Raw genomic sequence first — 12,090 nt, 5'->3', positions numbered from 1 at the left:
CATGGGATGAAAAAGAGTCGGATACGACTGAGCGACTTCACTTTCACTTTCACATTGCATGTATAGTGAATTATTGAAGGATTGGGATATGACTAACTTAATTAGATTAAAATGAACTTTAGAAAGATAATCAAATATTCCAGAATGAATATACTTACAGTGACTGAGAGAAAAGTAGAAGCAAAATCTTAGAAGAATTTAGGAATGTATTTTGGGGTAACATAATCATTCTTACATTTTTGTTAGTAAAATAAATGTTCACCTGATTAAACTGTTGTTTTGTTTTTTTTAGGCTGGGAAGGCCATTGTGATTATGTGGTAACTACAATTATCTTACTACTGATTTTCCCACTGGAATCATGGAGGAGAAACAGCAGATTATCTTGGCTAATCAAGATGGTGGGACAGTGCCAGGAGCAGCACCTACCTTCTTTGTCATCCTGAAACAGCCAGGAAATGGCAAAACTGATCAAGGAATTTTGGTTACTAATCGGGATGCCTGTGCTTTGGCTGGCAGTGTGTCATCACCAGGAAAATCTAAAGGAAAGATTTGCCTCCCAGCTGATTGTACTGTAGGAGGAATCACTGTCACTTTGGATAACAATAGTATGTGGAACGAATTCTATCATCGAAGCACAGAGATGATTCTGACGAAGCAGGGGAGACGCATGTTTCCTTACTGTCGTTATTGGATAACAGGTTTAGATTCAAATATGAAATATATCCTTGTCATGGATATATCTCCTGTGGATAATCACCGTTATAAATGGAACGGTCGCTGGTGGGAGCCCAGTGGGAAGGCTGAGCCCCATATTTTGGGGAGGGTTTTTATTCATCCAGAATCTCCTTCCACAGGTCATTATTGGATGCATCAACCAGTGTCTTTCTACAAACTCAAACTTACAAACAATACACTGGACCAAGAAGGGCATATTATCTTGCACTCTATGCATCGCTACTTGCCGCGGCTTCACTTGGTGCCTGCAGAAAAGGCTACTGAAGTGATACAATTAAATGGCCCTGGTGTCCACACTTTTACCTTCCCACAGACTGAATTCTTTGCAGTAACAGCTTATCAAAACATTCAAATTACCCAGTTGAAAATAGATTACAATCCATTTGCTAAAGGCTTCCGGGATGATGGGCTGAATAGTAAGCCTCAGAGAGATGGAAAGCAAAAGAACAGCTCTGACCAAGAAGGGAACAGTGTTCCCAGTTCTCCTGGTCAACGGGTCCGTCTTACAGAAGGTGAGGGGTCAGAGATGCAGCTAACAGATTTGGATCCTTTATCAAGGGGTCAGGAAACATCAGGCAAGGGTTTGGAGAAGCCTTCCCTTAATATAAAGCGAGATTTTCTTGGTTTCATGGATATTGATTCAGCACTTGATGAAGTCCCTCAGTTGAAGCAAGAGGTTTCTGAAAGGTAGGTAACAATTTTCTGTTCTTAGAGGTAAAAGGAAGATTTGAATTTAAAATATTGGTTATGTGGACTTCTGACTTTAGGTATTAATAATGCAAGCCACTATAAAATACCCCACATTTGTGAAGTAATAGTTGCTTTTCAATTCTGCAAAATGATAGTTCATTTTTCTGTAATGAATATCCGTTGGGTTCACAATCTAGAATTGTAGGCAAATCAGATGACTTATCCCAGTGGGAACCTTAGATTTTTAGATTTAGACTTTTGTTAATCATACATGTTTATTCCTTGTTAATATATAGACAGCTTTTAAAAAGTATTAAAGTATAGTTTGTATACAGTATATATAGACAACTCTTGATTAATTGGAGAAGGGAAAAGAATGACCCCCAAATCATAACTGAAGCAAGACTTATCCAATGTGGCTCAGAAGAAATTGAAAGTAAACTAACTTACATCTAGTATGTAAGAGTTTCCTAGGACTTACCTGGTGGTTCAGTGGCTAAGACTCCATGCTTCCAGTGCAGAAGGTCCACGTTCAATCCCTCGTCAGGGAACTGGATACCACATGCTGCAACTAAAGATCCTGCATGCTGCATCTAAGACCCAGCACAGCTAAATAAATAAGAATTTTTTTCCCTATGGACATCTTGATCCATAAATTTCCTGACTAAAAACAAGCTGAAGGTTATTACATGTTAAAATAACAAGATACACTGTTGCACTTTTTAAATTTGTACTTGTGTTATTTATTTTTATTGAAGGCTTTATTTTTTTAAGAGCAATTTTAGGTTTGCAATAAAATCGAGAGCAAAGTTTAAATATTTCCCATTATAACTTCTGTCCCCACACATACATAGCCATTCCCATTATCAGCATCCACCACTAAAATGGTGCATTTGTTTATAATTGATGAACCTATGTTGGTGCGTCATAATCACTCAAAAGTCCATAGATTGCATGAAGATTCACTCTTGGTGATACACATTCTGTGGGTTTGGACAAATAATGTAAAGACATGTATCCACCAAAATAGTATCATACAGAGTATTTTCATTGCCTTAAAAATCCTCCATGTTCTACCTGTTAATCTCCTGTTCCCCTCACCTCTGGCAACCTCTGATCTTTTTGTTGTCTCATAGCTTTGCCTTGTCCAGAATGTCTTATATCTGGAATCATACAATGATGTAGCTATTTCAACTTGGCTTCTTTCACTTAGTAATATGTATATAAAGTTTCTTCATGTCTATTCATGACTTGATAGCACATTTTTTTTGTTTGGTTGTATCAGTTAATTTATTCATTCATCTCTTGAAGGACATCTTAGTTGCATCTCAGTTTTGGCAGTTACGAATAAAGCTGCCATGAACAGCTGTGTCCAAGTCTAATGTCCATTTGAATAGATACCAAGGAGCATGGTTTCAAGACTGGATGGTAACAACATGTTTGTTTATTTATTTGTTTGTTTTTTTATTTATTTGGCTGCCCCCTGTCTTAGTTATGGCACACGGGATCTTCCATCTTCATTGTGGCATGCCGGATCTTTAGTTGTGGTGTGTGAAGTCTTCAGTTACAGTATGTGGGATCTGGTTCCCTGACCAGGGATCAAATCTGATCCCCCTATGTTGGAAACATGGAGTCTTAGCCAGTGGACCACCAGGGAAGTCCTGGTGACAGTATGTTTAGGTTTATGAGAAATTGCCAAACTCTTCTAAAGTGGCCTTGCCATTTTGCAGTGAATAAGAGTTCTTGCTGCTCTGCATCCTTGTCAGCATTGTCAGCTTTCTGGATTTTGGCCTTTCTAATAGGTGTGTAGTAGTATCTTGTTTAAATTTGCCTTTCCCTGATGACATGATGTGGTGTATCTTTTCATATGCTTATTTGCCATCTGTATATCTTCTTTGATATCTGTAAAGGTCTTTGGCTTATTTTCTAATCAGATTGTTTTACTGTTGTCCTCAGACTTCTTTGTATGTTTTGAATAACATGCTTTTGCAAATATTTTTTCCCAGTTTGTGGTCTGTCTGTTCATTCTCTTGATGTTGTCTTTCACAAAGCAGAAGTTTATTATTTTAATGAAGTTCAGCCTATCAGTGATTTCTTTCATGGATCATGCCTTTGATTTTGTATCTTAAGAAGTCATTGCCATATTTAAGGTCATGTAGATTTTCTCTTAGGTTATCTTTTAGGATTCTTAAAATTTTGTGTTTTACATTTTGGTTTATGATCCATTTCGAATTAATTTATGTGAAAGTTGGAAGGTCTGTGTTGAGAGTCATTTATATTTTTGTATGTGGATGTCCTGCTATTTCAGCACTGAGAAGACTCTCTGCTCTGATACTGTCCTTGCTTCTTTGTCTAAGATCAGTTGGCTCTACTTGAGTGTCTTTGTGGGCTCTCGGAGAAGGCTATGGCACCCCACTCCAGTACTCTTGCCTGGAAAATCCCATGGACCGAGGAGCCTGGTAGGCTGCAGTCCATGGGGTCGCTAAGAGTCGGACACGACTGAGCAACTTCACTTTCACTTTTCACTTTGATGCATTGGAGAAGGAAATGGCAACCCACTCCAGTGTTCTTGCCTGGAGAATCCCAGGGACGGGGGAGCCTGGTGGGCTGCCGTCTATGGGGTCGCACAGAGTCGGACACGACTGAAGCGACTTAGCAGCAGCAGCAGTCTATTCCCTTGACCTCTGTTAGTCTGTTCTTGTAATAGTACTACACCGTTTTGATTACTGTAGCTTTTTAAGAAAGTCTTGAATTTGGGCAGTGTCAGCTCTCCAACTTTGTTTTCAATATGTGTTGGCTATTCTGGGTCTTTTTCGTCTCTATATAGTCTTGAGAATCAGTTCAACCATATTCACAAAATAACTTGCAGGGATTTTGATTATGCTTGCATTGAATCGATAGATCAAGTTGGGAAGAACTGACATCTTAACTGTATTGAGTCTTCCTGTTCATGAACATTGACTACCTCTCCATTTATTTAGTTCTTTAATTTTTTTCATCAGTGTATTTTCATTTCCCCCATATAGATCTTGTATATATTAGATTTATAACTAAGTATTCACTTTTGGGGAGTGATAATGTAAATGGTACTGTGTTTTCCACTTGTTCTTTGTTGATACATAGGAAAATGTTTGAATTTTGTACTTTACCCTCATATTCTGTAGCTTATTAGTTCCAGAAGTTTTTTGGGGATTCTTTGACATTTTCTACCTAGATGATCATGTCATTTGTGAACAAAGATAGTTTTATTTCTTTTTCTCAAATCTGTATTACTTTTATTTCCTTTTATTGCATTCACTAGGACTTCCAGTAAGATGCTGAAAAGGATTGATGAGAGCGGACATCTTTTCCTTTTTTCCTATCTTAGTGGGAAAGTTTCTAATTTAAGTTGAGAAAGTTCCCTTTTATTTGCTAGTTCACTGAGAGTTTTTATCATGAATGGCTGGTGGTGTTCAGTCACTAAGTCATGTCCGACCCTTTTCAACTCCATGAACTGCAGCACGTCAGGCTTCCCTGTCCTTCACTATTTGCTGGAGTTTGCTCAGATTCATGTCCATTGAGTTGGTGCTGTTATCTAACCATCTCATCCTCTGCTGCCCCCTTCTTTTGCCCAGCATCAGGGGCTTTTCCATCTTCAGCTCTTCACATCAGGTGGCCAAAGTGTTGGAGCTTCAGCTTCAGCATCAGTCCTTCCAATGAATATTCAGGGTTGTTTTCCTTTAGGATTGACTGGTTTGATCTCCTTGCTGTCCAAGGGACTCTCAAGAGTCTTCTCCAGCACCAAAAATGGAAATCATCAATTCTTTGGCACTCAGCCTCCTTCATGGTCCAACCCTCACATTGGTACATGACTACTGGAAAAACTAAAACTTTGACTTTATGGACCTTTGTTGGCAAAGTGATGTCTCTGCTTTTTAATATGCTGTCTAGGTTTGTCATAGGTTTTCTTCCAACGAGCAAGTTTAATTTCATAGCTGTAGTCACTGTCCACAGTGATTTTGGAGCCCAAGAAAATCTGTCACTGTTTCCACTTTTCCCCATCTGTTTACCACAAAGTGATGGGACCGGATGCCATGATCTTAGTTTTTTGAATATTGAGTTTTAAACCAGCTTTTCACTCTCCTCTTTCACCCTCAGCAAGAGGTTCTTTAGTTCCTCTGCTTTCTGCCTTTAGAATGGTATCATCTTCTTAACTGAGGTTATTGATATTTCTCCTGGCAGTCTTGATTCCAGTTTGTGATTCATCCAGCTTAGCATTTCACGTGATGTACTCTGCATAAAAATTAAATAAGCAGGGTGATAGTATACAGCCTTGATGCGCTCCTTTCCCAATTTTGAACCAGTCCATTGTGTCATGTCTGGTTTTAATTGTTGTTTCTTGACTTGCATACAGGTTTCTCAGGAGGCAGGAAAGGTGGTCTGGTATCGCCATCTCTTTAATTTTTCACCGTTTGTTGTGATCCACACAGTCAAAGGCTTTAGTGTAGTCAGTAAAGCAGAAGTAGATGTTTTTCCAGAATTGTTTTGATTTTTCTAAGATCTAAAGGATGCTGGCAATGTAATGTCTGGTTCCTCTGCCTTTTCTAAATCCAGCTTCCATCTGGAAGTTTCTGGTTCATGTACTTTTGAAGCCTAGCTTGAAGGATTTTGAGCATTACCTTGCTACATGTGGTCCTTCCTTGTGGCTCAGATGGTAAAGAATCTGCCTGTAGTGCAGAGGACCTGGGTTCAATCCCTGGTTCGGGAAGATCCCCTGGAGAGGGGAATGGCTACCCACTCCACTGTTCTTGCCTGGAGAATTCCATGGACAGAGGAGCCTGGTGGGCTATACAGTCCTTGAGGTCTCAAAGAGTCAGACATGACTGAGTGGTTAAGACTTTTCATACTTTTTGCTAGTATGTGAAATGAGCACAGTTGTATGATAGTTTGAACATTCTTTGGCATTGCCTTTCTTTGGGATTGGAATGAAAACTGCCCTTTTCCATTTTCCAGTCCAGTAGCCGCTGCTGAATTTTCCAAATTTGCTGACCTATTAAGAGCAGCACTTGAACAGCATCATCTGGTAGGATTTTAAATAACTCAGCTGGAATTCCATTACCTCCACTAGCTTTGTTCCTAGTGATACTTCCTAAAGCCCACTTGACTTTACACTCTAGGATGTCTGGCTCACGGTGCGTAACCACAGCATTGTGGTTATCTGGGTCATTAAGACCTTTTTTGTATAGTTCTTATATATATTCTTGTCACCTCTTAACTTCTGTTAGGTCCTTGCTGTTTCTTGCCCATTTCTGGTTTTGATCTTTAGTGTCTCTTTTTGCTTCTCTATTAGGATTTTCATTTCTCTGCTTACATTGCACATCTGTTCTTGCCATAGCCTGCCAGGCTCCTCTGTCCATGGAATTCTCCAGGCAAGAATACTGGAGTGAGTTGCCATTTCCTCCTCCAGAGATCTTCCCAACCCAGGGGTTGAACCCGAGTCTCCTGCACTGCAGGCAGATTCTTTACCACTGAGCCACGTGGGAAGCCCCCATGTGGTCTACTTTATTTATTAGAATTCTTAGCATGTTAATCAGTTTTAAATTCCCAATCTGTTTAAATTTAAACATTCCAGTATGATAATTTTGATGGTTGCTCTGTCTTCAAGTTGTGTTTTTTTTTTGCTTTTTAGTATGTGTTGTAATTTTTTATGTCTTTTAGACAGGATATGTTAGGTAAAAGGAAGTGTTTTATATAATAGGCTTTGAATAATGTTGTGGTAAGGCATCAATGTGAGGGAAAGGGAAGTGTTTTTTTAGTTCTGTGATTAGTTTTCAGTTTTTAAATGAGTCTGTGCCTCTGGACTGTGAACTTCACAGGTGCTTCTCATATCTCTCTTTGCCCCCTTAGGTTGGACAGGATTGGCTCTGGTAGGCTGGAGTTGGATAATTTCCCTTTCCCCAGGTCAGTTAGGCTCTGATAAAACCCAACCAAGTTAGACCGTGGTTAACTCATTTCTAGAGATTAGGCTTAGTTGTTAAAAGTAACAGACCACCCCTCCGAGCCACCTGCACCCCAGGATATTTCTCATGAGCTGATACTTACTGTGAGATCTGATCTAGCTCCTAGAGGAAAACTTCCAGAAATGTGGGAGCCCCCTATAACTGGGCATCCCTAGAGTTTTAAACTCAGGCTGTCTAACACTGAGCATCCAGCAATTTGTCAGTTACAGTTCAGGTTTTTCTACCCTGGCACTTGTTCCCAAGGTGGAGTCTGTTGTCAGTTACTGCTCCATTAAACCATGATCCCCTGTATTTACGTGTCTGTTTCAGCAGTTTGTACTGTCTCTTATGGATTCAAAATAATTACTGACTTTTCAGTCTGTTTAGCTCTTTACTTTGTTAGGACCTAGTGGCTGTTTCTAATCTCCTTACATTTGCTACTGAAAATTTGCTTTATTTCAATGTTAAAATCCAAGTTTGGCAGAAGTACATCCCAGCCCAATACTTCTACTTTATTTTTCTCACTTAATTCATATTCCATTAATAGCTACTATGGAATCCCCACATTCATGAGCTCTCCTTGACTTGTTTATGGGCAAGTTAGTTCTTTGCTGTTTTCTAAGGGTTGTTAGCAGGTGAAGTGGATGTTACTCAGGCAGCATACAGGTTTTTCTTTCTTCCTATCAAGAGAAAATGTTTTTCAGTTTATACTTTTCACTGTGGTGTGTGTGTCTGTATATATATTGCAGTTGCAACTAGTGGATGCCATCTATAATATTTGATTGTCCAGTCACTGTCTAATCATCTTGATTACCCAATACGTGTTTTAAACATTTCAACACCAATATTTAAAAAAAAATATTTTATTGAAGTACAGTTGGCTTACAGTGTCTTATTAATTTCTGTTGTACAGCAAAGCAATTCAGTTACAAATATATTCTTTTTCATCATGTTTTATCACAGGACATGGAATATATAGTGCTGTATAGCGGTACTGTGGGGTTTATCCATGTCGTATATAATATAATAGTTTGCTTCTGCTAATCCCCAACTGCCAAACCATCCCTCCAGTATCCCACTGTCCCCTTGGCAACTACAGTCTGTTTTATATGTCTGTAAGTCTGCTTTGTGAATAAGTTCATTTGTGTCCTATTTTAGATTCCTCATGTGAACATGAAAGTGAAAGTCACTCAGTCGTGTCTGACTCTTTGTGACCCCATGCACTGCATAGTCCATGGAATTCTCCAGGCCAGAATACTGGAGTGGGTAGCCTTTCCCTTCTCCAGGGGATCTTCCCAACCTGGGGATCAAACCCAGGTCTCCCACGTTCCAGGTGGATTCTTTACCAGCTGAGCCACCAGGGAAGCCCAATCATATTTTAGATTCCTTAATGTAAGTGATATCTTATGGTATTTGTCTTTCTCTTTCTGACTTCACTTAGTGTGGTAATCTCTAGGTCCATTCATGTTGCGACTGATGGCATTATTGTTCTTTTTTTTTAATGGCTGAGTGTGTGTGTGTGTGTATATATATATATTCCATTGTATATATGTACCACATTTTCTTTATCCATTCATCTGTCATTTGATGTTTAGATTGTTTCCATATCTTGGCTATTATGAATAGTGCTACTATGATGATCTTAGGGTGCATGTATCTTTCTGGATTATAGTTTTGTATAGATACATACTCAGGAGTGGGATTGCTGGATCTTGTGGCAACTCTGTTTTTAGCTTTTTGGGGGAACCTCCATCTTGGTTTTCATAGTGGCTGCACTAATTTACATTCCCACCAATAGGATAGGAGGGTTCTCTTTTCTCCCTCATTCTTTCCAGCATTTGTTGTTTGTAGACCTTTTATTGATGGCTATTCTGACCAGTGTAAGGTGGTATCTCACTGTGGTTTGATTTGCATTTCTCTAATAATTAGTGATGCTGAGTATCTTTTCATGTCCCTCTTGGCCATCTGTATGTTTTCTTTGGAGAAATGTCTATTTAGATCTACTGCCTGTCTTTCGATTGGGTTGCTTGTTTTTGTTACTGAGTTGTATGAGCTGTTTGTATGTTTTGGAAATTAAGCCCTTTTTGGTCACATCACTTGCAAATATTTTCTGTATTTGTCTTTTCTTTTTATTTATAGTTTCCTTTGCTGTACAAAAGCTTTTAAGTTAATAAACAAAGGTCCCATTTGTTTAGTTTTGCTTTTATTTTTATTGCTTTAAACTGACATAATAAAACACTAATAGGATTTATGTCAGAGAATGTAATGCCTGTGTTTTCTTCTAGGAGTTTTATGGCAGCACCACTATTTTCACTCTCATTATCCAAATGCAGTTTAATCTATCCTTGGGTGATAGAGAATTTACTTTTAAGACTGCTTTGGAGGCCGAGGTGAGAAGGAGTTTGTTAGGTGAAGGAGTCGTGTATTTCTTACAGACAGTAGTTTTTGGTGTCATGTGTTGTTCAGTTGCTCTTTTGTGTCCAACTCTTGGCGACCCCATGGACTGCAGCATGCCAGGCTTGCCTGTACTTCCATCTTTTGGAGTTTGCTCAAACTCACGTCCACTGAGTCAGTGATGCCATCTAACCATCTCATCCTCTGTCATCCCCTTTTCCTCTTGCCTTCAACCTTTCCCAGCATTAGGGTCTTTTTCCAGTGAGTCAGTTCTTCACATCAGGTGAACAAAGTATTGGAGCTTCAGCTTCAGTATCAGTCCTTCCAAAGAATATTCAGGACTGATGTCCTTTAGGATTGACTGGTTTGATCTCCTTGCTGTTTAAGGGACTCTAAAGAGTCTTCTCCAGCACCACAGTTTTGAAGGCATCAGTTCTTTGGTGTTCAGCCTTTTTTATTGTCCAGCTCTCACATCTGTACATGACTACTGGAAAACCATAGCTTTGACTATGTGGACCTTTGTAGGCAAAGTTCATCCAAGGAGCAAGCGTCTTAAGTTCATGGCTGCAGTCAGCATTAGCAATGATTTTGGAGCCCAAGAAAATAAAATCTGTCACTGTTTCCCCATCTAAGTCTTAAGATTCTGATCTTAAGAGTTAAGAAAATGGTTCAGATTTATGAATGCATAAATGTCTCTGTTACTGAAGAGAAAAAAAAAACAACTTGATGTGCATGCTCCAAGAAATAGCATTGTCTTCTACCTGAAAATGGTTTTTAGCTATATGCAGACTTTGTCTTCAGATGCTTGGTTTGGGAGCGGAGATTATTTTGAGGCAGGGCTTGTGGTGAGAACTCTTAGGATATACTTTCTCAGTGACTAATATATAACATATAGCAATGTTAATTTGGAGAAGGAAATGGCAACCCAGTACAGTACTCTTGCCTAGAGAATCCTGTGGACAGAGGAGCCAGGTGGGCTGCCGTCCATGGGGTCGCACAGAGTCGGACATGACTGAAGCGACTTAGCAGCAACAGCAGCAGCAGTGTTAATTATATCAATCACGTTGTGCATTATAAACCTAGTACTTACTTATTTTATATTGGAAGTTTATACCTTTCCACCGCCATCATCCAGTTTCCCATTCCCCTGCCCCCAGTAACCACAAATCTGATCTCTTTTTCCGAGTGTTATTGAAGTATAATCGACCTACAGTACTGTTCATTCTGGTGTGTAACATAGGGTGATTTGGTATTTGTGTACATTACAAAGTGATCACCATGATAAATCTGTTATCATTTGTCATAATGTAATTTTACATTTGTATATATTGCATTAATAGTGGATTAATATATATTACATTATTATTGGCAGTATTTCCTGCACTATACGTTTTATTCCTGTGACTCATTTACTTTGTGACTAGAAGTTTGTACCTCTTAATTTTCCTCACCTATTTCATTTATTACCTTTACTTCTCCTCCTCTGGTAGCCGTCTGGTTCTCTAGATTTATGACTCTTGTTTCCATTTTGTTATATTTGTTCATTTCTTCTTTTTTTTAAGATTCCACGTATAAGTGAAATCATGAAATATTTGTCTTTTTACGTCTGACTTCTTTCACTTAGCACAATATCCTCTACGTCCATCCATGTTGTTGCAGATGGCAAGATTTCATTCTTTTTTTTTTTGTGGCTAATATTTATCTATCATCTTTTTTATCCATTAACCTATTGATGAACACTTAGATTGCTTCCATTTCTTAGTTATTGTGAATAATTCTGCTGTGAACACAGATGTGCATTTGTCTTTTTGAATTAGTGTTTTTAGTTTCTTTGAAAAGTACCCAGAAGTGGAATTGCTTGGTAGTTGCTACGGCAGTTTTATTTTTAATTTCATGAAGAACCTCGATACTGTTTTCCATAGTGGCTGCACCAGCTTACATACCTACCAACAGTGCCTGAGGGTTCCCTTTTTGCCACATTCTCTCCAGCACTGATTATCTGTTGTCTTTTTGATAATACTATTTTGACAGGTAAGGTAATAGCTCATTGTCTCTCTCGCTCTTTAGTCGCTAAGTCGTGTCCGACTCTTGCGACCCCATGGACTATAGCCTGCCAGGCTCCTCTGTCCTTGGAATTCTCCAGGCAAGAATACTGGAGTGGGTTGCCATTGTCTTCTCCTGGGGATCTTCACAACTTGGGAATTGAACCTGGATCTCCTAATTGCAGGCAGATTCTTTACCACCTGAGCTTTGAGGGAAGCTCTTAGCTCATTGTGGTTTTATTTATTTCTG

The 12,090-nt window shown here is 39.0% G+C and overlaps 1 protein-coding gene across 4 annotated transcripts in view; it reads left to right on the top strand.

The window, feature by feature from the left end:
• Positions 1 to 359: 359 nt before the first annotated feature.
• MGA (MAX dimerization protein MGA) overlaps positions 360 to 12,090 on the top strand; it is a 90,246-nt gene continuing 78,515 nt past the window's right edge. For all 4 annotated transcript variants that reach the window (XM_068965178.1, XM_068965176.1, XM_068965175.1 and 1 more), the window contains exon 1: positions 360 to 1,423. In XM_068965178.1, coding sequence (XP_068821279.1) covers positions 360 to 1,423 — 1,064 coding nt within the window. The remainder of the gene's footprint in view (positions 1,424 to 12,090) is intronic.

Source organism: Capricornis sumatraensis, chromosome 2, assembly GCF_032405125.1.
Source record: "Capricornis sumatraensis isolate serow.1 chromosome 2, serow.2, whole genome shotgun sequence".
In the NCBI taxonomy this organism is placed as follows: Eukaryota; Metazoa; Chordata; class Mammalia; order Artiodactyla; family Bovidae; genus Capricornis; species Capricornis sumatraensis.
This window is presented reverse-complemented; position numbering and strand designations above follow the sequence as displayed.